Source organism: Fonsecaea pedrosoi (genome assembly GCF_000835455.1).
Source record: "Fonsecaea pedrosoi CBS 271.37 unplaced genomic scaffold supercont1.9, whole genome shotgun sequence".
Classification (NCBI taxonomy): Eukaryota; Fungi; Ascomycota; class Eurotiomycetes; order Chaetothyriales; family Herpotrichiellaceae; genus Fonsecaea; species Fonsecaea pedrosoi.
Window position 1 is genome coordinate 371,481 of NW_013550607.1, and position 26,527 is coordinate 398,007.

The 26,527-nt window shown below is 51.9% G+C and overlaps 12 protein-coding genes across 12 annotated transcripts; 8 read left to right on the plus strand and 4 right to left on the minus strand.

The window, feature by feature from the left end:
* Positions 1–1,360: 1,360 nt before the first annotated feature.
* Positions 1,361–2,298, plus strand: Z517_12236 (uncharacterized protein; the record flags this gene model as incomplete). The annotated part of the gene is made up of 2 exons (XM_013422650.1): positions 1,361–1,795; positions 1,948–2,298. 2 exons carry the CDS (start codon positions 1,361–1,363, stop codon positions 2,296–2,298), a joined length of 786 nt encoding a protein of 261 aa, XP_013278104.1.
* Positions 2,299–2,931: 633 nt separating this feature from the next.
* Z517_12237 (uncharacterized protein) lies at positions 2,932–5,349 on the minus strand (the record flags this gene model as incomplete). The annotated part of the gene is made up of 3 exons (XM_013422651.1): positions 2,932–4,632; positions 4,692–4,762; positions 5,079–5,349. 3 exons carry the CDS (start codon positions 5,347–5,349, stop codon positions 2,932–2,934), a joined length of 2,043 nt encoding a protein of 680 aa, XP_013278105.1.
* A 499-nt stretch (positions 5,350–5,848) lies between these two features.
* Z517_12238 (uncharacterized protein) lies at positions 5,849–6,436 on the plus strand (the record flags this gene model as incomplete). Its single annotated transcript, XM_013422652.1, has 2 exons — positions 5,849–6,043; positions 6,209–6,436. 2 exons carry the CDS (start codon positions 5,849–5,851, stop codon positions 6,434–6,436), a joined length of 423 nt encoding a protein of 140 aa, XP_013278106.1.
* A 459-nt stretch (positions 6,437–6,895) lies between these two features.
* Z517_12239 (uncharacterized protein) lies at positions 6,896–8,409 on the minus strand (the record flags this gene model as incomplete). The annotated part of the gene is made up of 3 exons (XM_013422653.1): positions 6,896–6,934; positions 6,990–7,783; positions 7,836–8,409. 3 exons carry the CDS (start codon positions 8,407–8,409, stop codon positions 6,896–6,898), a joined length of 1,407 nt encoding a protein of 468 aa, XP_013278107.1.
* Positions 8,410–9,195: 786 nt separating this feature from the next.
* On the plus strand, positions 9,196–11,661 carry Z517_12240 (uncharacterized protein; the record flags this gene model as incomplete). The annotated part of the gene is made up of 1 exon (XM_013422654.1): positions 9,196–11,661. The coding sequence occupies one exon, from the start codon at positions 9,196–9,198 to the stop codon at positions 11,659–11,661; it is 2,466 nt and encodes an 821-aa protein (XP_013278108.1).
* A 672-nt stretch (positions 11,662–12,333) lies between these two features.
* On the minus strand, positions 12,334–13,812 carry Z517_12241 (uncharacterized protein; the record flags this gene model as incomplete). Its single annotated transcript, XM_013422655.1, has 1 exon — positions 12,334–13,812. One exon carries the CDS (start codon positions 13,810–13,812, stop codon positions 12,334–12,336), a length of 1,479 nt encoding a protein of 492 aa, XP_013278109.1.
* A 788-nt stretch (positions 13,813–14,600) lies between these two features.
* Z517_12242 (uncharacterized protein) lies at positions 14,601–15,101 on the plus strand (the record flags this gene model as incomplete). Its single annotated transcript, XM_013422656.1, has 1 exon — positions 14,601–15,101. One exon carries the CDS (start codon positions 14,601–14,603, stop codon positions 15,099–15,101), a length of 501 nt encoding a protein of 166 aa, XP_013278110.1.
* A 2,152-nt stretch (positions 15,102–17,253) lies between these two features.
* Positions 17,254–17,853, plus strand: Z517_12243 (uncharacterized protein; the record flags this gene model as incomplete). The annotated part of the gene is made up of 3 exons (XM_013422657.1): positions 17,254–17,276; positions 17,349–17,450; positions 17,550–17,853. The coding sequence occupies 3 exons, from the start codon at positions 17,254–17,256 to the stop codon at positions 17,851–17,853; spliced, it is 429 nt and encodes a 142-aa protein (XP_013278111.1).
* A 1,937-nt stretch (positions 17,854–19,790) lies between these two features.
* On the plus strand, positions 19,791–20,390 carry Z517_12244 (uncharacterized protein; the record flags this gene model as incomplete). The annotated part of the gene is made up of 1 exon (XM_013422658.1): positions 19,791–20,390. The coding sequence occupies one exon, from the start codon at positions 19,791–19,793 to the stop codon at positions 20,388–20,390; it is 600 nt and encodes a 199-aa protein (XP_013278112.1).
* Positions 20,391–20,931: 541 nt separating this feature from the next.
* Z517_12245 (peptidyl-tRNA hydrolase) lies at positions 20,932–21,609 on the plus strand (the record flags this gene model as incomplete). The annotated part of the gene is made up of 2 exons (XM_013422659.1): positions 20,932–21,253; positions 21,305–21,609. The coding sequence occupies 2 exons, from the start codon at positions 20,932–20,934 to the stop codon at positions 21,607–21,609; spliced, it is 627 nt and encodes a 208-aa protein (XP_013278113.1).
* Positions 21,610–22,819: 1,210 nt separating this feature from the next.
* Positions 22,820–23,938, minus strand: Z517_12246 (uncharacterized protein; the record flags this gene model as incomplete). The annotated part of the gene is made up of 2 exons (XM_013422660.1): positions 22,820–23,789; positions 23,865–23,938. The coding sequence occupies 2 exons, from the start codon at positions 23,936–23,938 to the stop codon at positions 22,820–22,822; spliced, it is 1,044 nt and encodes a 347-aa protein (XP_013278114.1).
* Positions 23,939–25,090: 1,152 nt separating this feature from the next.
* On the plus strand, positions 25,091–26,227 carry Z517_12247 (uncharacterized protein; the record flags this gene model as incomplete). The annotated part of the gene is made up of 1 exon (XM_013422661.1): positions 25,091–26,227. The coding sequence occupies one exon, from the start codon at positions 25,091–25,093 to the stop codon at positions 26,225–26,227; it is 1,137 nt and encodes a 378-aa protein (XP_013278115.1).
* Positions 26,228–26,527: the final 300 nt, after the last annotated feature.

Below are 26,527 nucleotides of genomic sequence, written 5' to 3' on the forward strand. Positions count from 1 at the left end.
TGCGTCTGCAAGCAATGTCAAGGTTGAGGAGGAGGACTCTCGAGGTTTAGCAGGCCTCCTTGCCTGGTTCGACTCGCCTGTTCCCCCATTGAGTTGGCCGGCAGGTTGGAAGAGTCGAGTCGCAGTTGTATGCAGAGGTCGACCGCGGACGGCGGTAGTGGTGCAAAGGCTTTGCTTCAGTCCATGATGGATCAAAGACCTGTGCATCGGCTGTTCATCGCTGACGTCGGAGGGTTATGAGGCTTCAGCAATGGGTTAAGAAGTTGAACTGCAGCCAATTGCTCGTAGGCGAAAGCAGCGCAAGCCGCGATTTTCAGTGGATGCCGCTTTAATGTCTCATGTCATTTTTAGGTCTAGTGCATGAAATCTCTATAGAGGCGAGAAATTTTATGTGGAGTGCAGTTTCATCGTTTACAAGTACTCGATTATGAATTTCACGGCCACTGATCCGTGCTCAGGGAATTTCCACAGACTATGGCGACTAATGTATGCACAAGAGATTATCTTGAATAGAGCAAAGCGTGTGTACTGTCTTTGGCTAAGCAGGCAAAAGTACATTGACACCATGAAGGAGAATGGGTACTTCATCAACCGCCTCCATGTCCGGCTTGCATCCCCTGGCATGGAGCACCGAAAACATTGCGTGACGTCCAGATACAAGATCGCGAGGGAGTGATTTCCAATCAACCAGCAACAAGCACCTCGGTCACAAAATACACACTTGCTCTCTGAATTCATAACCGCGGCTACATATGACACCTTGGCCACGTAAGGCCGAGGCAGCAATGTAAACTCACCTCTATTGTTCGTTTCCTATGATGGATCAGCAGAGATCGACAAAGTAGTTTGGGGGCCGTCACATCCAATTTTTTGCGAGATCCTCTCATTAACCAGAGCCAAGCCTGCAAGGCCAGACGCGCCGTGTTACACTGACAGACTCGTGTCACACGCAAGTGTACCTAGACATGTCGAGCCAAGCGTATGACAAAGTCACCCAAGGGGGCTAACTCAGACACTTGCGGTCTATACTTGATAGATTCTCGGTCGATAGAAACTTGCTAGAGCGGACGAACACGCGGCGGACCACGAGTGGAAGCGACACTTGTCTGAACCATCTCATCGCAACGTGAAAGGGTGTTACAAATATCCTGGGTTGTGGTATTCGTCTCTCTAAAAGGCCTCCGGGCCAGTCGCTGACGCAACAACACTCTTGGGTTGACTGCAAGTACAACAAGCAAAGAACAAACTCCCTGGTCTACCTACATACCATCATTGCATCAAACATCCCACACAAAGAGACAATCAGACAAGTCACGGCTGACCCCCCTTCTCTTTTTCGTTTCCCTTTTGTGACAGAAAAATGGCTCCCTCTTACCCTTCCATCGTCATCATCCCAGGATCCTTCTCCCCAGCGTCCATGTACTACGAAGTCGTCGACAAGATCCAAACGCTGACCGATGGCTCCTCCGACTCGGTCTTCGTCAACAACCTCCCGTCGGCAAGTCGCAATCCCCCAGAAGAGCCCGCAACCCTCGAAGACGACGCGACCTTCTTCCGAGGCATCTTCGAGAAACTGGCGGACCGGGGGAAAGACATCGTGGTCGTAGCACATTCCTACGGCGGAGTCGTGGGGACGGAATCTCTCAAGGGTGTGGGTAAAGTCGAGCGACAAGAGCGCGGACAACCAGGGGGTGTCGTCAGGATCGTGTATCTCTCCGCCCATGTCCCTGAAGCAGGTCGCTCCTTGACAGAGCTTGTGGGAGGAGCGCCGGCTGAAATGGTCGAGACTGGAAAGGTAAGTCAATCACGAATTCAGTGATTTAAAGATGCATGGTGGTGGTCGATTCGACCCAATCCAACTGGAGAGACCTGCTTCAACTTTTCTCCCTACGCTAAAAGAGAATTTACTAACCAGGGGAAACTCATGGCGTTCCTTGGTCCTTGTAGGACGGATTTCTGAGGCTCGTGGGCATCGAGACCATCGCCAAAGCGACCTTCCCGGATATTGACTTCGACAAGGCCGTCGCCGTCGTCAAGACCATGTCCCGCCACTCGGCACTAAGCTTCGCCAGCAAGGTCACCTACCCGGGCTACAAGCACGTGCCCGTCTCCTTTATTATGTGCGCCAACGACATGATCGTCCCGCCGGACCTGCAGCGCGGTTACATCGACATGATCCAGCGCGAGAGCGGGAGGGACGTCGACGTCCACACGCTCGACACGGGTCACTGCCCCAACACGACGGCACCGGATCAGTTGGCGAAGCTGATCGTCGACATTGCCGCAACTTCGTCGTGAAAAAGGAGAAACCAAATGGCCGACCTGTTTGGTCGCTTGTACGAGAGAAAAGGGCAATTCTTTGGAGCGACGTAAACAGGGACGATTGACAAACGGGTTCTTCAATTCAAAGGTATGTAGAGCGATCGAAAGCTCCTGGAACCAGTCAAAATCGTGCATGGCTACTGGTCGAACTCCGTACTGTCAGGCACTTCGGCACCCAAAACTTGTGGATTGGTCTCAATGTACCTCGTACCGATGACCTGTTCACTTTGGGAGCGTGATCCTACGACATATCCTGATTAATATAAGGAAAAAGTGGAATCTGCTTAGGAGTAATTTCATGCAATCGACTATTTCGTCTTCTCCCATCCCGAGATTCAGGCTCACTCACAAGTGACCATGACCATATCCTTGGATTATAAGCCGTGAGGGGAATGACCGCAGGGCGGAAATCTCCAACGTCCCCCTATACCATATCCCTTCAATGCAACGACGCCGTACCTCCCAACTGTATTATACATATTGTGAAAGATCCGAGACACAAAAGAAAATTATGCGATCCACACCAGACATAATCATATCAGGTGTCGGACATCATAGCTGAATATCCTTGATAATGAACTCTTCCAAAACGTGAGCGCTTGGCAGTTGCTACTCATTCGTATCTTTTGTGACAATAGTCGATCGTCCAGTCTCCAAACTCAGTCTTGGACTGCAATCAATAACGCTGCTCGCTGGTGTGTCATCCGTGTTGCTGGGTGTGTATCGAAAGTCTTCGACAACGACCATTTCTCCTTCGAGCTCTTCTTCATATCGAGGTGGAGGTGTCACGTAAGATGGGGCGATATCGGAAAGTCCGCTGCTCCCGATGCCAGCATCGAGTTCCGCAGGTTCGAACCCGTCCCGATCACGATGGCCACGATACCCCGATCTTGCTCGGCCTTCTTCAGCATAAAATAGATCTCTGACGAAATCGGACGCATTTCGAAGCGTACGGATTTCCTTCTGCAATCCGCCGTCCTCTTCTTCTATAACGACTTCTTGATCAAGGAGCATCTCGCGCTTCTCCTCGTAGTCGCTGGTGTCCTGGTTTAGGAAGCTTTTCCACCAAGTTCTCCATCTATGCTTGCACGCAGCTTTGCGGTAAAGTCTCTTGGTTCGACGCTCTTCCCATCGGGCTGCGCGCTCAGCCCGTCGTCGAGGATCCCGGAACAAGACTATGGCACGGATAACCAAGCCGGCCAGTATAACAAGTAGAACAAGAAGGAGGATCGCCAATCCAATGCGGTATTCCAGGAGACGCCGTTCTGCAGGCGCAAAAGATGGGAAGTGTGGTGGTGGTCCGTGAGGGTGGCCATGAGGGCCGAAGCCGCCAGGCGGACCATGATGTCCCCCAGGGAAATGAAATCCTGGAGGCGGACCATGAGGTGGTCGAAATGGAGGATGATCTCCACCCATGAATGGAAAGTGGGGCCGATGGTCATTTTGTTCATTTGGAGGGGAAGTCGGTTCTGGTGCAGGAGTTGGTGAAGGGGTGGTAACTAAAGCCGCCGCTGGCGTCTGAGACACTTGTGCAGATTCGTCGCCTTCGACCGCAACAGACACTTCTTCTACTTCGCCTTCATGTAGACTATCACCGACCGCAAGGTTATCTTGGTCATCCGCAGAACAGGGTGACTGTGCATCGCCATCTCGACAACCACCATGTCGATTGCTGTGGTGCGAAAAGTGAGAACTAATGAGTTTGGCAATGGTTGGGGCTTCACTCATGGCGGTGTTCCACAAGCATTTCATGCTTGAGCAAGCTTTGAACTCTTGCTTGAGAAGAGAAATGATCTTTGTCTCCGTTGCGCGTATTTGTTCGTGAAGTGTTCCCATTTCACTGATCAACTCTTCGAGCTGGGAATACTCGGCCTGTAATGAGGTGTCAGAGGACGAGGCAAGGTTCGAGGCATTGGGAGTGATAGAAAGTCTTCGATCTTCTGATAGGAGCCAATCATCACAGAGGCTTTCTGATATGCGAGCAACGGGTTTGTCTTGAAGACGCAAGACAGAAGGTTGCCCTTTTTGCTTGAAGGAGGTGGCAAATCCAGAAGTGTCTTTGAAGGGATGATTTCCGACGATGCTCTCAAATCGAACGGAAATTATCGAGGCTTCGCCCTTCAAACAGGTTGACTCCCAAGAAGCATTGACCTCGCGTTCGGCTGAGCCATCTGAAGACTTTGAAATAAAGGAAATCTGACCATTGGCAACATCATTGCCAGCTCTCGACGGAATGAGAGAATGTCCATTCAAGCGCGGGGGAGTATCAGAGCACTCCTCTTCCGCAGAGTCGATCTCGAGGGTCAGCTCCTGTGAACACCAAGGTCAATAACTACAGCCAAAGACGGGACCGAGTCCATCCGACGTACCACTCCATCCTTTGCATCATCGAAACATTCGTGGCAGGGAGCGTAGAAGTGTATGGATAGATGACCAGGGTCTATTGGCTTGTCAGCTAACAGCCGGATCGTGAGAGTGATGTCCACTACCTGTTGTACCAGCAACAGTCGTTATGTCCTTTGGAGATGCACCAGACGACGAAGCAGGAAACGCAGATGCCGACGCCAGCACAGAAAACAAAGTAGCCCCACGAAAGAACGAAGACCTCATCTTCAGCCCAGAGATTGAAACAGGGCGACAGACGATTCGAATGAGTGGGACTATACCCGGGAATCAAACACTCGAGGTCCAATTGTACAGAGTATTGTTCAAATTGTATGGCATTCCCCACTAGAAAATGGGAGCAAACAGCTCACTTTTTTGCCTCACAACTCCATATTCAGATGCCTGAAGTGTAGGGCGGATGAGGATCAAGAATCGAAGAGGAAAAGAGCGGACGGTGGGCGTGAATACAGGATAGACTGGCAATGTTTCGTTTTTTGGCTGGAGCCTGAGCCTGAGGTTGGGCCTGACGAAAGAGTAGAAGTAGAAGAAGAGGAAGCGGATGGCGGCGCCAGACGCCACTTGGGCGTTTTGAGGTTTGGCTGCTCCATCGGAGACGGGCACGGTGCACTGCCCCGACGACATCTCGGCCACGTCGACCCTCCGGCTCCGAGTCTGACGCGTGGGATTAGGGGGGAGACATGGGTTCACAATGCTGGCGGGCCAGTAAAACTAGTCATCGTCTCGAGGCTGTGGCCCTCTGATGTCGGCTTTTGTTGTCTGTATTGTCGTCCTATCGAGAACTGGGTGGATTTCTACAACTGCTTGTTATAATCTGCGCAACTGTTTCTGCAATTAACCACCTGCCACTCACGTGCCATCCCACGTGACGGTCGCGCTTATGTAAACCATGACGCCAAGAATCAGAGTCACGGTTCCAGGTTCTTCCTGTTGCTGCCAATGAGGCGTAGTGTATCAAAATAATCCATCACCCCGTTGACCACCTACTAATAACCCCAAGAACCACGGCCACCGTCGCGCGCTTCTTATAGCCGACCTCGAAAAGCGCCATATCGCAAAACATCTGGGCGCAAGTTGAAGACGGATCAAAGGAGAATTCAGTCCGGTGGAACTCGTGACAACAATGCTGCCCCTCGGACTCCTGACGGCAGCACAAGGCCACCCCATGCTAGTGGAACTGAAGAACGGCGAAACTCTCAATGGCCATCTAGTAAACTGCGACACGTGGATGAACCTGACGCTCAAGGAAGTCGTGCAGACGAGTCCGGAAGGAGACAGATTCTGGAGACTCCCAGAATGTTATGTGAGGGGAAATAATGTGCGTCTTGATTTCCCGTTTGTGCGACTGTTGCAATGTGTCTTGCTATGCTCTATCCAATGGGTTGCATGCCCCAGCTGTAGCTTGAGCTCTGCGCCAGCTCTCCCTGACCATCAAGAGGTGCTTTGTGGATCACATGTTCTGTCAACTGACTATTCAACCTAGATCAAATATCTCCGAGTTCCAGAAGAAGTCATCGAATTCGCGAGAGAACAACAGCAGCAACAACAGCAACAACATCAGCAGGGTGGTGGACAGCGTGGTAGTCGGGGTGGGCAAGCTGGTCACGGTACCGGTGGAAGGGGAGGAGGTGATCGTGGACGAGGGGGCGGTGGACAGGGAAGGGGTGGCGGAAGAGGGCACGGTCGTGGGAGAGGAAGAGGACAGGGTTGAGGTGAATTCGCTTTTTGACGTGCTATATTGCACGTGTCTCTATGGGATATGCATCGTGACGATCATATCCCCGATGCTCAAAGATACCGAATCGTCAACAAACATTAACAGCACTTCACAATTTTACATCAAGGTCCGGATCTCGTCCAATTCAGGCCTTTCCCGGGACTCTGCAAATCAGTGCCCAATCGGCCAGCGAGAAGATAGAACAAGTTTTATCTGGTCTGCGATCGACATGCAAACCCAAAGCCATCATAATCTCCCATACAAAGATGGAGACATCAAAGCAAAAATTTTGAGGCCCCGTCATTTCCGACACACGCACACATACACAAACCAGGGCCCGGACTCCACCGCTATGCTTAGTCCAGATACAATGGCTTGCGACGCTTTCGGCAGTTTTCAGGGTTCACGATGGAAAGAATTGAAAAGAAACCATGTCTTGTCGCTCCGTCGTCTTCATCTCTTGGGAAGAGCCAGGTCCAAGCATTGTCCAATCTAGAGACGATTGTGTCAGTCAAGCGAGCCAGAAGACTAGACGTTCATAACTTACCTTATCCGAGATAATGCCCTGACCTTGTAAGTACCACCCCAGTCTCCTCACAAGTTCCACCTGCTCTTCGGGGGTGAGGCCCATAATGGCGGTCTCGAGCACACCGCCCACTGACGTCTTATACACAGCAATGAAGCTCTGGTAGTACATGTAGGCAAACAAACCCATGATGAATTGACAGTCCATGCGATCAGTCATACCTCCGTGACCCGGAATACTGTCGCCAAAATCTTTGATCTTAAGGGTTCGCTTCAGTCCCGAGGCGAAGAAACCTCCAAAGGGAGCGATCAGCGAAGCGAATGATGCAAAGACAAGAATATGGAACTGTATAGGGGCGATCCAGAATGTGTAGTCGAAGCCAGTCCAGTCTTTGATGTTGTACGGGTAGGCTTTGAAAACCGGATTGGGGTCGCATTCGAGACCAGTAAAGATATTTGCACCGAGATCGTTGACGGGACAAATGAAATATTTGTAGCGCATCAGGATGTTGGTGAGAGCAAAGCCGAAGAAGATTGTGCAGATCCAAGCTCCAACAAATCCCTCGACAGTTTTCTTGGGTGAGAGGCTGATAAGTTGGGTACGGCCAAAGGTGATGCCGCAGATGTATGCAAAGATATCGTTCGTGATGACCAACGACGCGGGAAGAAAGAACCATATCATGCCTTCAAAGACGTTATTCATCATGAAGTGTGCTTGGACGACAATCAGATAGAGTGCCATATGAGTCCAGGCGAACTGGGCGAACTGAAACCGATAATAGTTTTTCCGCAGCGAGGCGACAAAGGACATGAATCCTATCCAAGGGTAAGCATTGGAACACGGGACCACCAGACCTTCGACACATACCGAATATATACATCATGAAGCTGATGAACCTATGATGGGTCGCAAAAGGCAGCAAGACTTTATCCACCAACAGGATGTGCTTGAAGTAATAGATGACGCTTTCGCCGTACAGGAAGTACATGGTGATAGCCAAGAAGTACCAGTTCAAAGAGGTTGTCAATGGGAGATTCTTCTGCTTGGTCGGAACTTGCGCGATAGCGATCACCTCCTTGAAGGAAACGATCTGGACAGCAGTAATGACCATTAGGACATAGACGTGACCCGCAAACATTGCGCCGAAAAAACCACCTATCATCGCCAGTGTCCATATTGTCCGTGTTATAAACGTCTGCTTCTTTTTCTCGTACTCGGACGCTTGATCTGGCTTTTCGCCCTTCACAATATTTCCATTAGTGCTGCTGTTGTGGTGATCTCTCTGAGGGCTCGGGGGTTCAGAGGCAGAGTCGCTAGTAGCGGAAGAGCTTTGTCGACGGTGGTGGTTTCCATTACCATTACCATTGCCGTTGCCGTTGCCGTTGCCGTTGCCATTGCTGTTCGACCGATGCTGGAACTTAACGCCCTTTTGCCGGGGCATAGCTCCTTGTGCGCGGCGTGGAAGAGCCGCAGGAAGAATGCTGTGTCTTCTGCGTCAGGGTTGATGCGCTGGTTGAAGATGGAAGTCGCAGGATGAGAAGGAGAGGGGATGCCTCGCTTGACACGTGCTTGATGGCTGGCTGCCTGAGACGGGCTTTTCAGGAGCAACACTAATCGCAGCTGGAGGTCCCGATCTTATTCTTGTTTGTGCATGGATAAGCGTCTGTGCTAGATCAGTAGTAAGCAAAGGATGCGCCGACGGTGAGTGACAGATCAGTATGTACTGTAGGACAGTAAATGAAAGATGATCTCAAATCAACCAAGTTGGGACCAGGTCGGGCCCCCAAAAAGTAATTGGAACAGGCAAACAGGGTAACAAGGTAGGCCAGCTTATTCCTTGGAGCTAGATTTGCGTCATACAGCGAAACCCCCGCTGCAGGCATTGCAGCCACTGCCCCAAGGACCCTTAAATCTAGGCATTACGACCTGAGAAATGATGCTCGGAGTTGTGATTGTTCCGGGCGCTTGTCACTCGCTGGTGATCCTCACTAGGCTCATCCGCACCCGCTAATGCACCCTTCACAACTTCGCCCTTCGCTAACACCGAAAGAACCACTAGAGACACTCGTCTCTAACAATCCCCCTCGCTATCGCGTCGAATCCGCGTTTTTGATCGAACGCTGTGTGCCTTCACACAACTGCCAGGCACAACAAGAGCCTCGACACGTGAACTTATGCCATTTGTGTCACTCTCTAGTTCTATTGCGCTCCTCAATGGAGGTCAAACATGAGTGGCATGGACGACAACGAAGACGAGACCGATCTTTTCGACGACGATGATTTCGACAATCTATCGGAGTCCGCTTTACAGCAACTAGAATACCATGCCATCCTATCGACCCAGAGAACGCAAGCATCCAAACATGTCCCTCTCACTGCGCACCGGTCCACAAATTTGTCGCAGTCGAAGATTCAACCTCTTGCACAATCCAATGCTCGGTTCCCGTGTGCGCGTCCAGCTATTCAGAGATATGCGACGGAGGACGATGATAGCTTTGAGCTGGTTGGAGAAGAGGGCGTGCCCACCCCAGTAGAAGATCAAGATTCTTATCCTATACGTCGAAATCAACTCAGCGAGGCTGCTCAGAGAGCACAATTCCGCCAACAACGGTATGGCCAAACCCATGGTGCTGTCCCCCGTCCACCGGTCGACGAGGCGGACTGTGGACATCAGAGAGTTTCATTCGAGGCAGCTTCAACACATGGTCTCAATCATGGGGCTGCAACAAGACTGGACGAAATGTCGTTGGACACTCCGCCGCGACAAACCGGCACGGCTGCTCGTGATACTTCCCACAGCCGTGTCGACGAACTGCTCCGAGAGCGGGAAGAACTTGCTCGGGAGTTACAAGCTGTCAGAGACACAGTCTCCATGCAAAAGGGGGAGATATCTATCATTCGAGCGAACTTTGAGAAAGAAAGCAGAGTCTACGACCGACAAATTGGCGCTCTGAAAAAGTCAATGGAAGAAGAATCTGCAAAACATGCTGCTGCCCTCAACGCTTTGGCTGAAAAGAATCATAATATTACCACTCAATTCCAGTTCCTCAAGCAAGAACACAATCAAGGCCTTCAAGAGACCAAGACCCTCAGGCAACGTTTGAAGGATAAACAGGCGGAGAGGGATGCAGACCTTACGACAACTCCCAAGCGCGGCGTCGCGAGCTCTCTCAGGGACGGTTTCAATGATGATGATATTATGCTCATGTCGCCTTCGAAATCTGCGGGACGTTCCAAGCCGCCGACACCAACGGCAGCAGGCAAGCGAAAGCGAAAACCTGACCGGCCAAGTCCTGTGAAGCCGCTTGTTTTGAGGCCTAGCAGTACTGCGAGCCAAAATGAGATGCCGCCCCCGCCGCATCCGTTGCAATCTATAGAGCCCATTATCCCCATTGTACGAAAAGACAAACAAGCGGAACACAACCTCAAGTTCCTGCAATCTATCATCGAGTATCGCCTCACCAGCTCCAAGGAGCCAGTCTTCGAGGCTTTGCTCAAATTCGCCTTTCCCTCGGACCCATCCAAAACATTCTCAGGACTTTTATGGGAGGGTATTGCTCAGCTCGGGGGGAAACGCTTCGCCGCCGACTTGCTTCAACTCTTGCTAGATATGTGGTCCAAGTCATTGAAAGAACAATACTATAGCCCGATTGCCGCCTTGCGAGAGATAGCAAACCAGATCATCGATCTCGATATGCTGCTTATCGACTCGGGCATTATTACTGCCATGATCCCAGTCCTGAAGTCCACTATCACGATCAATGCCGAGAAACGCTTTCAACACTCACCAGTGAATCACACGACATATGGTAAGATCCGCCAGACGCCTCAATCGGTTCTAAACCCTGAGGTTGTAGGGACGAGCTGCTTGGAGCTCATGCTCACAGTCGCCTACGCTGTGTCAGACGATCCAGACCTGATTGCTCTTTTGTGGCGTCTTGTGGACCACGAATTCATCCTGATGATGCTTAACGCCTGGCAGCCAATATCTGATATAGCACTCATGCTGCGACTACTTGCCACAAGCATCCTCCCTTCCACATTCGGCAGCATCTGTGTCGATGGCCCGCAATCAAAGGTCGAACACTGGTTGATGAGTCGAATCTGTTCTCTCCTTAGAGAAACGCCCAATGTCGATGAAGGTGTTACTAGGTACACGGCCCAGGATTTCTGCCAACTGCGTATCGAAGCCATGGACCTCCTCATTAAAATAGGAATAACGTCGTCTCCACATCCGCATGATGATCCCTCCCATCACGGCAGCCTTCTTATCGCAAATGACACGAATGCCATCGCGCGCATTGTCCGCAGCTTGTACGACCAAGTCTCGGCAATGTACTCGCTCCATCCAACCACGCACACTTTGTACGCCTGTCTGATCAATAAAACCGTTTTCCTTCTCTATCACCTTTTGCAGCTCCACGGCTCCGCCATCCAACTGCCAGAAAAGCTGTCGGTAATCAATGGTGGGGTGCATAGACACCGGGTGGTGCTCACACGACTCGCTTTCTCTGAGGGGTTCGTGGTGGATAAATATATCAGCGACGAGACGGTCGCCATGGCCACGCAGATGTTGGAGGAGAGCGTGACGCCGGATGAAGCGGATGAGCTTTTGAAGTGCTTCCCAGGGTTCAATGGGAGGGGAGTCGTCAGAGACGAAGAGGAGCAGATGTCGCTGTGGCTGGACACATGAATTATGTCTACCTATGTCTTTTAAATACCATCATGCGAGCTTTGTCTGGTCCTGGATAGATACGGGCTGGATATGGATATACTCCAACGAGTACCAGTGTGTGAATTAACAATCAATAATTTCGCGATTCTCTCACTTTGAGGAATCGACCACGGTATCCGTCACTTCCTGTCCATGTCCTTTTTCTTCGACCCATTCAGTATTGCGACGATTCTTCTCTGGATCTATCTATCTACTTCCCGAAAATCGTCGTCGCCCCCCTTTTCCACTCAGAAATGTCGATCGATGCATTTTTAGCCATCACTATTCGTTTTCGACAGTAGCTGAGAAGGTGAGTCGAGTCGAGCCGAGTTGAAGGTCTTGTGTGAGGAAAAGTGACAACTAAAGTGTACTAAAAGTGTGGAGAGACAGTTGATTTCATCGTCAATTAATCGTCATGGGCACCGCTGTAGCAGCAGCAGGGGTAAAGACTATTGATTACCTTTACATATATATACATTACATCTATATCTAGCTTTTGTTCATGTCTGTCCAAAAAAAGGGCCCTGTCCAACTACATGCAAACTGGGTAACAGATCCGTTGTTACCCTCGGGGACCGTGCATTCCAGATCATTAAATCGTTATGTTCGAGCGACATACTAGCGAACCTCCATCTTATTTCGCCTCGGTGGCTACCGCTCTGTGGGGAGCTCGATTCGATACGGTAGTCCATGCGGAGCGTCGCCGTCTTCCCCTTGCGCGGTAAGTCGGATAACGGGAAACCCGCTCCCGCTTCTGTTGCTTCTCCTCGACGTCCTGGAAGACTGTCGAGTCAGATCGTGACGTACAACAGACCCAGTGTTCGATTGCCCAGAGTCGGCTCTTGAAATATCAGAATGCGAGCTCATTCGTGACACCGCGGAAAACATCCTTGAGCTCGACCCCGTCGTTGAAGGACCAGGTCTCTGTCTTGAGCGAGAACGTGATGTTCGGCTAGGTTCGGCGCTAAAAGATTGCGAATTATCCGTGTCCTGATGTCTCTCAACATGCTGGTCGTCTGCTCCGGTACCCGATTCTGGCAATGTGTGGTCCTCGAGATGGTGGTGGTCTTGTTCAGTGGAAGTGAGGGAAGGGGCTGAATCTTCCGAGATACGGCGTGGCGGAAGTTTGTGGAGGCGTACGGAGCCGGAAGCTGAGTAGGTGGACGGAATGGATGAGGTTTCTGCTTGTTGACGAGAACGATAGGATGGCTTCCGATGGATTAAGCTAGAAGTTTCAAATTGAGAAGACTGGTCAGAGCCGTCCTCGAGATCGAGCAGCTCAACATCAACCGGGTTCATATTGCGGAGTAACTCGGCAAACATGCGCATCAAGCTTTGGAAATCTTCATCGCTTAATGGTTCGGAGGAAAACCGGGCGCGTTCGTATGCCGCGAGGAACGCCACCGTCAGAGAGTTATCCAGTACGACGCCAATCTTGATAAGATACTGGAGGTAAGATCTCATACCCATGTTTCCACTCCGGGCGAGCTGATCAATGACTCGCGGATCAGGCATTGGCGTGCCATCTGGATCAGGCTGGGCGTGCGGGTCGATGGGAGCAAGACTGACGGCTTTGGCTTCGATCAGGTCAATCAACTCATCCACGACGGTGCAATATTCGAGTCCTGGCAACTCCTGGGAAGCTGGTGATGACCAGCCAGGGTGCGCTACTTTCCCCCAACTCGGCTCAGCATCGTGGTCTGTATCGGGCTGCGTATTTGTTAAAGCGAGCATCCTCGTCCCGATATTAATGGTGTCATGTTCAATCCTCCGGCTCCTCGGTCGGGCTTGATATGCAATCACCGCACTCTTCTCCAGACATTCCTGAATAAGCCTATGCACTCGTCGTCCCGGTAAGTCCTCCTTCTCAATGGGCATATATGTTTTCGGAATGTCCTTAAGCACCGAACGATTTGTGTACAGCCGCGAAGCATAGATCAGGATGGCCAATAGAGCCGTAACAACATAGTCGCCGGCAATGAGGAAGATGTCGATTAGACGCCGGCGCTTATAGGACTCATACAGCGTATCGGCGGGGGTGACAGCAACGACAACAATGAGAATTAGGAAGACGGCGGTGAACGAGGTGCTGTAGAAGATGCGGAAGATGACCTGGCGCGCTTGTGCCATCTCTGCGGTCGTGGTAGCGTGGGTGAGTGCGCTATGATCATGGTGCTTCTATTACGGACATGGATCCAGTAATCGTCTTATACTGAGGTAGAGAATAGGCGGTGATAGACGTGATGGTGGAATATACAGAGTGACTGCGTCTAAGGGCTGATGGACTCAAGCGAGCAGCGAGTCAGGCTCACAACGGCTTCCCGGCTAAACACCGGCTTATCATCAGACACTGACGAATGACGCCATCAACGCCATCGACTGATAACGACCAGGCTTCCCCCAAGAAAGACTAAAGACCTTCGAGTGAGATGTGTTGCCACTGATCCTGCCTCTCGCAGCCTTGCTATATCATAGCCTGATCTTCAACATCGATGCCCATTCACACATAGGCAGACGAGGCAGCTTCATTGAAATATAGCCGCGGCAACGTTGCCTCGTTCTCATTTGCTCGGAGGAATGTATGCTCCGTGAGCAGGATCGATTTGTCTGGTGCGGCCACTGCGACCAATAAACGGTGGAAATGGCTGCAACATACGCCTGATGGTCCAAATGTTTAGATGGAAAAAGTCCCCCAGTTTGGGAAAGAGCACTGGAAGGTTGGTGCGGCTGACAAATCAACGTCTGATTAGGCGCAGTTTCAAGCCCTTGATGGAGCAGGAAATACACGAGTGAGACCTACATATTTAAACACGTCGCAGCACAGGAGGAAACTAGCGGGATCTCCATCTGCAGAATAGTCTCTTAAAAGGTCAGCCAAGCCAACTGGGCACACCTCCCTCTCCCTGACCTCGAACACCATGGCGCCACTCAACCTCTACGACACCACCGTCGTGGCCATGATCCGCACGCTTCGCAATCTCTCCAGCCTCCTCAAGAAAGGAGAGGCCTTTGCCGATTCCAAAGGTATCCCGCACTCGGAGCTCCTCGAAGCTCGCATAGCTCCGGACATGCACATGCTCCCCTTCCAAATCCAGACATGTTCCAATACCGCCAAATTCGTCGCCGTGCGCGTCGCTGGTGTGCAGAACGTGCCGTGGGAAGACAACGAGAAGACCTTTGACGAATTGCAAGCTCGGATCACCAAGACCATTGACTTCCTTGAAGCGGTCAAGCGGGAGGATTTTGAGGGCAAGGAAGCGGGTCACGAGATCGAGCTCCAGGGCAAGAAGCTTGATGGGCTAACGTACGTCAATGCATTCGCCGTGCCGAATTTCTACTTCCATGCTGTTACGGCCTATGATATCTTGAGGATGAAAGGAGTTGGCATTGGGAAGAAAGATTGGCTGGGCGCTAATTGAAGAGTCGAACCCGCGGAGGAAGTGGGCAGACATGTGCTAGGCGCAGTTTGACTTTGCACGTTGTGAGAAATGGCTTTCTACACCGGGCACAATTGAGATGTGAACTGGCTGTGCTTGTCTCGGGCTCAACCTCGCTAGGAAGCTGAGAAGAGATGTCAACATAGATCTATGAAAGGAAGACCAGTTCACGATCAATCACATGGATATTTTCATCGCTGTGCAACCGTCTCACGCGTCTCCCCCATTCGGTCTTGCCTTCACACGATGACTAGATTTCACGCTTCTAGGGACACAGGTGTAGAATCGCAGTCGGCCGCTCAAGGTTGCTTTACAACCAGCGGACATCATGCATCGGTTCTGCAAAAACCTAGGCCCATTGTGGTCTGGGTCGATTGCATTGGTGCTGTTCTCTATTCCTACGAGGATCCCGAACTCATGTATCATGAAAGGCTGTGATCACATGAATTGGCGCTCTGGTGCCTCTGACCCTGACAGCCTTGTCACCTGACAAGGCTGAGATTTCCGCTTTAATATGAGGTAAGGCTTGGCGCGGCGGGAGGCGTTTCTTTAGGAAGCTGAAATAATTAGCAGTTGTACCTACAAATGTGGACTTCTCGGCTGGACTGATCCCACACCTTCGGGAGGACCGAAGACACCCATTTATTTTTCTCGTTACCCCCAAGTTCTCATTGGTGTGCATTGAGTTCGGCCCGCTGCCCATGGGAAGACATCGTTGGCCTTTGTTTTCCACCTCTTTCGAAACAAGCAGCATCATGTTCATTGTGAAAAGGTCCAAAGAGCAAACTTCCTGGTACGTTGAGAAGTATCGAGGGATTACGAAGAATGGACTACGAAGATTCTTCCCGAGAGCGCTCGCACCACTGAACAACGCGTCAGAATTCTCAGGAAAGCTGGCATCAGATATCCCCCTCAAGCCACGAAGTCTCGGCGGATTGCGACCAGCAAACTTAGAAACAAGTAAACAGAGCCTAGATCACTGCCTAATTCGGTTGACGAGACGTTCAGCACATCCACAAAAGGTCGAACGGAAGCATCCAATCTTGCGAAGCGAGTCGGGTCAATGAGCCGAATCTGGGCCAGCAGTCAGGACAATTTACCCCACGTGGCGTTTTTAGCCCCTGAACGGTTCCTGAATTGATTGTCGCCCAAGCCTCGACCATGGGTTTTTTTGCGTTCAACGATGCCCGTTACGGAGAGACATTTTACATTTACCCACTTCTTCACCAAGACGCACGTCAGATGAGCATGTACCGAGTTCATCTTTGCCCATCATGGGAAGAAGGAGATTGTGTCTGAACTCTTTCCAGCAATGGCATGATGGCGCGCAACACGGGTGGGGGTGGTGGTTGACCCTACCGTTCATCCATCTCGTATACTCGCACAGATGTTCTGGCAAAGTTCCTCAGGCTAGCCACCTTTGCGCCAGGCCTCGAGGCATGTAGGATCCGAGTTCTATCTTCAGCCACAAGGTTGAGTTCCAGCCGTAACAGGCATGGCTGTACTACTACTCGGAGTGAGGCGATACTGGAGCTCTTGATGCTACCTAGGTATCGGCACTAGGCAGGCGAGCGCCATCACAATGCTCGCAAGATGGGATTGGTTACAGGCCACAATTCGCCACGCCGAGACCAGACACGAGTGGATCAGAGTCTAAACAAATCCTGTCCTCAATAAATCCATCAAGACTCTGGACGTTCGCTGCTTCCAAGGAACTACAGTCTTTCTTCTGTTGGCATCGCGTCTCTGACGGTCTGTCTGGCGTCCATTCTTTTTCCAATTGCAAGAATGCTTGCACACGTTCGTTACCTGCTTCCTCTGCTTCTCTTTGGTCCAGGATCTGCCCAGGCATGGAGCAGCTGGGCTGATCCTGACACCACAGTGACCAAGGTTGTGACGTCCATTCATTACATTTGCCCTTGCGATACCTCTAAGGACTGGTCCGAATGGACGACTCGGCCTTCAGCACCAGTCTCGCGAAGCCTGACCCACGAAGGGGGCACGTCCTCGCATCCTCATACCTGGGAACCATGGCGAAGCTCGACAGCCAAGGGTGATGAGAGTGTCTCTAGTACGAGGGGAGCCTGGACTGGCTCAACAAAGGGTTTGACAAGGACAAACTCTCGCAGCAGCCATGACCATCCCGTGTACACATCTGTGAGTTGTATTCAGCACAGGACAAAATTTGCGTCTTTGAGGACTGGCCTTCCTAACGACACTTTACTGTAGCCTCACACCTATACCTCAACATCTTATAGCACGACGACAACGACAAGTGCACGATCGTCAGAACGCCCTCCCACCACCTCACAGACGTCAAGCACGACCAGTGTAAGTGTTGAAGAAACCAACGGGATCGATACAGACGTCTAACTAGTCTACAGAGTACCACGACTTCAAATACAAGCTCCACCAGTAGCTCGTCCACAGGCTCTCCGACCATATCTCCAACTATCTCTTCAACCAGCTCTTCGACCACTTCTCCTACTACCACTTCGTCCTCGACTACTACCTCCACGGAAACCTCCACGACAACTACAGCTACGTTAACTACGCTGTCAACGTCCACAACCACAACCACCACCACGACTACCACGACGACGACAACGACAACGACGACCACAACCACTACAACGTCACCCACTACAACCACGACTACCTCGACAACCACCACCACCACGACAACATCAGCACCGCCAGCCGTATCATCAGCCTGCTCGTCGGAGCAGTATAATGACTGTCTCAACATGAGCGGTGGCACCTGCTTGTGCAATATCCTATCTGATGGCCATACACCCCAGTGCAACACTGGCGCGGCCTTTTGCTCAAACTTGGGCGAAACCTGCACTACCGACAGCGACTGTGTCGACAGGTACCCGGACCTCCTCTTCGACAGGTGTGTAAGGAACGACGGCCTCTTCGGCCCCTCCTGTTCATCACAAAACTATTGCGTCGAACAGGGCACGTGTCCGCAACCCGGCGGCAGCGCGAAGAGGGATCTGGAAGCCGTCTTCCGAGCACATGGAAGCATGCCTGCGGGGGAAGGAATGAAGCTGAGCAGGCGCTTGATAATGGGGTGAGAACTTTTTTTTTGGTTTTTCTTTTTTTGCGAGAGTGGATTATCAATATAATATGAACTTTATACAACGTCTCTGGGTTCTGTCCCCTCGTCGCGCGATACTAAAGGACGGACGTGCCGCGGCAACAGAATCATCAGGGTCGACGGAGTTTTGAGGAATATTAATGCACAGCAACATATTTTACTTTAATGGTGTTTTCATGTTTCAATCGCGTACCGCCTCTTCAGGAGTCTTCAGACCCTTTGGCTGCCAAGCCAGGCCACAAATACTGAGCCGATGGGGGATCACCACCAGCTCTTTTTTGATTTTTAAGCCATCTTACACCGTACACCTTACACCTTCATCTTGAATCTTACAGCTTACATGAACATGGACATGGACTGGATATGATTAAGGATCGTGACATGAATTTGAGCTTGATGAAACCTTCCCAAGCCATATTGAGAAGTCTCAGTCTCAGTCTCAGCCTCAGCCTCAGACCTAAGTTATGCACATACACATGTACATAACCATAACCATAACCAAGAACCTACTTGTCTTTGTCGCGGTCATCGTTTCTCAATTCTTACATGCATGGGTTCCTCTCTTAGTTCCTCCCTTACACACACACACACACACACACACACACACACACACCACATATGCGGGTTTTATCATGGCAGTATCTACCACTTATAACGACCGTGTTTGTGCCTATGCCTGTGCCTGTGTCTGTCGCATTGAACCCCGATTCGTCCCCACGACCCCGCGGTAATACCTGTACTGGGTACTTTCATGAGGCCCTTACTCTCACGCACAGGGCTTGGTTGGCCACGACCTTGCTTTGTAACATTGTACCACCTTGGCACCCAGTCCAAGCACCATTGGCCCATTGGCGTAACAATAGAGAGAGACCGGGCTTAGTAATACCAATACTAACATGTACCAGCCACGCCAGCCAAGAGCGAGCGATGGTGGTATTAGCGACAAAGCACGACGAGACGAGGTGGTAAGACGGCCCTGAATACGAAAACTTAGCCCCCCGCCATTTCTCGCTCCCAAGCGGGAATAAACGTACTTCCTCTTTCGACGCGCCCCTACCAAACGTTCACTACAGCCGTCATCCTCGCTTACAAACACCAAACAGCCGCATAGTACTACTCGTAGGTAAGTACACCTAAACAAAGGCTTCGTCCCGATCGGGCAGTGCGGGACCCATGGCAAAGATACTCGGCAAGTTTCCTCGAGCCTGCTCTAGGTCTAGGTGACCCTTGTAACCAGCTCTTCCAGGCCAGGATTTTCCTGGGTGATGCTACCCTCTCGAGCTGGTGGTGTAAAGCACTGGAGTCGTTGTAGTTTCTCAACAAGTAGTATTGAGACGTGGCTCGCTTGTGAGATGCGCTCTGGATACAACGACCTGTGCTCTGGGCGGCAAAATCCCCCTTGGCATGTATACCAACGAGCATATAAATAAATGCAGTGCAGCCGTGTCCCAGGATCTGAGATGAGCAATCCAATCTCCCAGAAACGTGAAATATCTCCTGCAAGGTCCAGATTGCTGCAAGCGACTCCAATCAGCACCCATATTGCCATCTTCACAGGAACGCCAGCAATGTCATCGCCAAATACCAACCGTAACATTCCGCCTGGAATTAGGGACGAGAAGCGTCGCACCATCGTCAACAAAAGCTCGGGAGAAACAATCACATGGACAACATACGGGTGTGAGACCGGAGGGAAAGAAGCGAACGCCATCCTCGTGTGCAAGCCACGAGGTGGTCCGCCCCTCCACTACCACACCACCTATGCCGAGCGGTTCGAAGCGGTCGAAGGCGACTTGGGTGTCATCTTGGGCAATAGGGAACCATTTCATTTGAAGCCAGGCGAGTCGGCAGAGATCCCCATTGGCACCCACCACCGCTTCTTCAACGACGGAGACAAGGACGTCACTTTCAAAGGATTTGTGGTGCCCGCCCACGCAGGCTTTGAAAGGAGCTTGTACGTACTCTTTGGTCTCAACAACGATGGCTTGGCCGACCCGAAGACCGGTATGCCGTATAGCATCTTACATGCCGCTCTGGTCGGCGAGATGAGCGAGTCGAGGTTCCCAGGCTTCATGGGCGGGATCATGAACTACGTTGGCAAAATTCTCGCAACGTACGCGAGGTGGACTGGCGTTGAGGAGGAGCTGTTGAGGAAGTACTGGGATTGATTTCATTCAAGGGCGTTTGGGGGGGATCATAAGAGCTGCAGCGTCTTGACGTGCGGTCGGTTGTCCATGTCATCTCATGTCATCTCACGCGAAGCAGGAAAAGGGTGCAGAACTTGAAGTGGAGGCAAAGGACAACCCAAGTTCGATGACCGAGCTTGGATGTCGAGAGAAGTATTTTAATAGGCAGAAGACTGATTGGGAGCCAGCTATTGCGACTCCTGGCCGACAGCTCCCATCATATAGATTGCGAGAGACATGGTATAGAAATGAGATTCTTGTAATGATCTACCAGGTCCGCAGGCCAAGCAGGTTGACCCTGGCGGAGGCAGGTTCGCCGAGTATCGTGCCAAGACACTCAGTATTGCTTGGCGTGTTTGCCTCCAGGTCTTCCCAGCAATCCGTCCACCCACCTTCTTACGAAATATCGAGGTGACTTCATTGGGGCATGGGTCGGTCGAGAGCATGCTCGGGTTCTGAGGCGTTGCTTTGATCTACATTTACCTTTCTGTCCGGCTAGATCTTCTCGCAAGGTTCTTCAGGCATGGCCGACAAAACCTCTCCTTCTCTGACGGCCGTGGCGGTCTCTTCTGTCATTCTTGGCCTGCTGGCAGGCTATTTCATAGGCCAGGGCTCCAGTATTGGTGTTTTTGGTGGTTCCGGAAGTGCGAACCAGGCAAAGAAAAGCTGGCCAAACAGCTACGACGTCAAAGTCCACGCCGACTCGAGCGACGACCAAGCAGACGACGAGGATGAAGCGGACGACGAAGACGAAGATGATGGGAAAGAGCTGAATGACTTCAAGGACTCAACGGAGGAGGTGAAGCTTGTTTTAGCAGTGAGGACAGACCTAGGCATGGGCAAGGGTAAGGAGATCCGGAATCGGTTGCCAGTTCCATTGACTGATTCTCTCGCAGGCAAGATTGCCGCACAATGCTCCCATGCGACTCTGGCGTGCTATAAATACCTACTCAACCATGTCACTTCGGCTCCTCTACTGAAACGTTGGGAATGGGGTGGACAGCCGAAGATTGCGGTGCAAGTCAAGTCTGAGGAGGAGTTGGAGACACTTCAGGCACAAGCTATTAGCTTGGGGCTCTGCGCAAGGATCATACACGACGCTGGCAGGACTCAAATCGCCGCCGGTAGTGCAACGGTACTGGGCATTCTCGGACCCAAGAGTGTGGTTGATCAGGTCACCGGTCACCTGAAACTCTTGTGATCGGAAGATATGAAGAGTCTGTTTGGAAGCCCTGCTGGGATGCCCAAGCATGAGCTTACCACAAAACGTCACAAAAGTTTCGATCGTTCTCCAGCATCAAATTTTGCCCTAAACACCCTACGCAAAACAGCAAAATTCAGCAGCTTCCAAGGCTTGAGAATAACAAAATCGGATGTATGTCTACCTCGTCCGTTCTCGATGCCCTCATATCTGATGTCAATCATTTGGTGTCTGACAAGATATCTTCAGTAGCAGTGATGGCCACAGACCCAGCATCAGCCAACGTGTCCTCCCGGTCGACGTCAGGCGAGAAGTCGGTGGTGATTTCGACCTTGACCTCTTCCAGGGGTGGGCTTTTCCCATCAAAGATCCGAACGGCTCCCCCTCTGCCTTGACGAATAGGCATGTCCGAACTCGATCATAGACTTCATATTTTACGACGTGGGAAGACCCGTGGGATCGTCTACCTTCTTCGAACTGCATATAGCAGCCACTCTACGAAAACACCCCTGTCAGCCTCGATCGCGAGATTTGCCAGTCCATAATGAGTCAGCATTTGACTGGACCAACGCTCGAGTCGACATTCTTCGGTGTGAGGAACAATAGACTCTACATCGGCATGGCAAGCGACGTCGCAGGACCTACAGGCAAATTCATGGTGACTTTTGCACGGCTTCCTGGCTGACACTTTGCCGCCGAATTCTAAGAACTGCGGCCCAATAATGCGAGACTTATATACTAGACCAGTCAAATAAGAACCCGCGGCTCAGGGACTGTTTGTTCCCCAGGGAACAAGTAAAATAGATCTGAGCTAGATGTCAGCACGAAAACGACAATCCAAGTCCAGGAGTTATATATCCTCATACATGTCCTTGGGTTAGAAAGCCCAATCAAATCAATCTGTATAAGTCAAGGCGGTACCAAATATTTCCTTTTTCTCGGGCCAAAGGGGGGGGGAAGTGATTGTTCAACGATTGAAATGGAATATTCGATGTCATTTTATGTCATGTATTCTCCTTCTTTACCTCTTGTATAAGTAGGTAGATGGGTAAGGTGCCACCGTCTCTTTATCCCTGACGAGTGCTCATTGCCTGTATTGTGTCTTTTCGACCCCCGTTTGAACAAAAGCACCATTACAAGAAATCTATACAGAGTCACGCTCTGAGCGTAGTGACATCTGGCTGGTTCTCAAACCCCTCCTGCGCCTACATTACGAATACTTCCGTGCCAATTCCTCGCTCCGCTTCTGGTACTTGTCGCGGTACCGGGTCAACAGGTCCAGGGAGATCTTGGAGCCGCCGCACACGACGATGACGACCTTGGAGGAGGGGGAGAATCCCTTGAGTAGCTTCTTCAGGCGGCCGTCGTAGGCGAGGGCGACGCTGGCACCGCATGCGGGTTCGACGAGGATGCGCTCGTCGTCCAGAAAGCGCCAGCAGGCGGCGCAGGCCTCGGCGTCGTCGAGCACCACCGAGGTGACAGCCGGGCGCTGACCCTGGCGAAAGGCGTTCTCGGCGACTCGGATGGCGCCCAGCGAGGTCGCGACCGACGTGATGGCTGGGAGGGTCACCAGCTCTTTCTGCTGCAGCGACTGGGCCAGCGAGTCGGCGCCCAACGTCTCCACCGGCAGCACCTGGACTTGGTCAGACCAGCCGACGCGGTCGAGGCCGTGCATGATGCCGGAGAACAAGCCGCCGCCACCCACGGAGCAGACGATGGCGTCGGGCTTGTCGTCGCCGTCAGGCATCTGCCTCTGGATCTCCTCGACCATGGTGCCCGCACCTTCCCAGATAAAAGGGTGGTCAAAGGGGTGGATGTAGATGCCCTTCTCCCCTTTGGCTTCTGCGGCGGGGATGACGACTTCCCGGAGGTGTTGGTCGGCGAAGAACCAGCTGTCGCCGTGGACAATGACCTCGCTGGCACCCGCGGCAAGCAACTTTGCTACCGTGGGTTCATCGGTGCTAGTGGGGACCACGACCGAGGACGCGTAACCCAGGGACGTCGCAGCCGTGACACAGGCGAGCCCGGCGTTGCCTCCGGAGGAGGAGTAGAAGTGCAGCGGTCGGTCATCTGACGGGGACTCTGATTGTTCTTGAATGCTCTTAAGCATCAAGTTGCCGATGCCCCGGGACTTGAATGACGACGAGGGCTGAAGGTTTTCGAGTTTGAGAAAGATGTGACTGTACAAACGAGCCATGGGTCAGCAACCAGTAAATCCGTGGGTGTATCGAAAGGAGGGACGTGGTTTTCTTTACCAGCCAGCGATTTTGGACAGGACTGTCGATTCGACCAAGGGCGTTTCGATCCACGGTTGTTTGACATGAGGCATGGTGTCGGCCCCGAGGTGGTTCCTCTCTATCATTGCAACTTCACTGTGTGTCTGTCGATTCAAACTGGAGATTAGAGCAGGCTGACACTGATATATTTCCCCCTTCAAGGTCCCGCGGACACTGAGCGATGCACAAATTGAACAAGGACTAGCCAGACGATCAGCAATAGAAAAAGCAGCAATAGAACAAGATATAAAAGAGGCGAGGGGTGGGTTGTAGTTGTGGAAGTGGTTGTGGCTACTTACGGCCAGCACCGGGAGGAAAGACCTTTTGTTACCCACCCCTTTTCCACTTTTTTCCTTCCTTTTTGCACTGTAGTTCCTCTATCTTTTGGAAATTCTTCTGTTCGATCGACAACGGGGGCCTTTCTTTCCGCCCGGGAATTGTTCTCGAGATCCACGCCTTGTTACAACAGACCCGACAACCACCAATAGGCATAAAGCTTATGTAAAGGCGGGTGGCACCTTACCAGGTTTGACGTAGGATCCGATGAGCTAAAAAGTATTACGCAATGAATCCCTGTGAAAAGATACTGGCTGGGTGGTACAAGGTAGTAATAGTTTGGGGATGGAATCCCTCCGTAGTAGGTGCATGGGTCCACGTGGACTGGACTGAGCCTTGTGACCACCTTTTGAGAATCAGAGAGACGAGGCGATGACATGAAGAGGAAGAAACCTGTGAGGAGAAGTCGATTGCTTTGGGAAACCGGCCCGCGCGCTATCTCCCTATCTATTGCATTTTTCTGATTGGCCAGCCTTGCCATCATTTTGTTGTAGGAGACTTCATCGCCAGCCGGAGATTCCCACGTAACGAGGCTAGAAATAACGCCGCCGATTTTTCTCTCCATGAAGCTTCTACAGATCCTGGAAGTTTTCTACATAGCGAAGTTTCAAAAGGGTGAAAAGGCAAGCGGATAGTGGAGTGTCTATTTCCTTTTTTCCGACAAATCTCCTCGTATGGCTCAGGCCGATAATAATGACAATGGGGCAAGTCCTTCTGAGCGACTCGCGTTCTGTACGCTGGGCATGTTGATTATTGGTCCGCTATACCCCCTCCCTCTTCCCCTGGTGTGGCGTCTTCTGCACGTTATTTGTTTAGCTTGGTGCTGTACTCGTACCAGATGTATATATCTTACCAGCTAATCCACTCATATGCCCTCCGAAAGTACAGACAAGATCGAATACCTCGATAGTCCCAGCAACACCACGCAGAAAGCGCAGGAGAGAATAATCGGCGGCGCAGGCACGTATGCGGCGCTCGGGGCGCGCCTCGCCGCGGGCAGCCTCCACGCCTCGTCGGTGGGCTGGATCGTCGACATGGGGTCCGACTTCCCCGCGGAGTTTCGCACGGCGATCGAGACGTGGCACACGAGCTGCGTGTTCCGCTTCGACGGGTCTCGCCTGACGACCACGGCGTGGAACGGCTACGGGCCCAACGAGTTCCGCGCGTTCAAGTACCTGACGCCCAAGCGGCGGCTGGACCAGCACTCGCTGTCCAACGGGCAGGTGCTCGCCCGCGCGTTCCACATGGTCTGCTCCCCCGCGCGGTGCATGGCGCTGGTCCAGGGTATTCTGGCTCGGCGACGGAAGCTTCTCTCGGAGAGTGACAGTGACAGTGACAGCGACAGGGACAGGCCGATCTTCGTCTGGGAGCCCATCCCGGACCTGTGCACGCCCGAGGAACTGTCGCGGCTGCGCGAGGCCGCTACGTGCGTCGACGTCGTGAGCCCCAACGCCGACGAGTTCGCGTCCTTTTTCAAGGAAATGCCCGATTTTTCCTCCCGGGAACGGATGGTCGAGGCGCTCCTCGGGCTAGACAACCGACAACAAGGCCGAGGGCAGAAGCAGAATCCGCTAAAAACGGCCCTGGTGGTCAGAGAAGGCGCCCACGGATGCACCACGTACGCCGGGAGCACAAAGGGTCTACATCTCCCGGCATATCACCAAAGTAAAGCAAAAGTCGTGGATCCGACCGGTGGGGGGAACACGTTCTTGGGAGCGTTGGCCATGGCCATGACGGGCACCACGACCCCTCCTCCCGAAGAGGCTTCTCTCAAAGAACTAGAGGTCCCCGAAGGCTCTGTATTTGGTGGGGAGAATAGGCTTTTCTTCGCACTGCTTCACGCCACCGTCGCGGCTGGGTATGCAATTGAGCAAGTGGGGATGCCTAGTGTATCGACGGAAGACGGTGACTGTTGGAATGGAGAGGCATATCCAGAGCGTTTCCGTAACTACGTAAAACGAGAGAGAGATCACATAGCCGTTCAACTCTCAAGCTCATGCAGCTGAACATACACTGCCGAAAGAAGTATGTCCAAGTCTCGTAAGTGTCATTGATTTGTCAATGAAGACCTTGAACTAGCTGTTCCTGCAAGACCGGTCGAGCACGGCAGGGTTCCTTTCATGTTTGACGCGGTGTGATATGTACAGCTTTATAATTCTTGTGCTGCCTCCCTAATGTCTTGATACTCTGCAGTGGGCCTCTTTCATTGCTGCTTGTTCTCTCCTCCGGCGCTCGCACAGTCGTCACAACCCAGCCAAATGCGCGCCGTGCCTCAAGTATTCTGAAAGTATGTACAATGGAGCAGT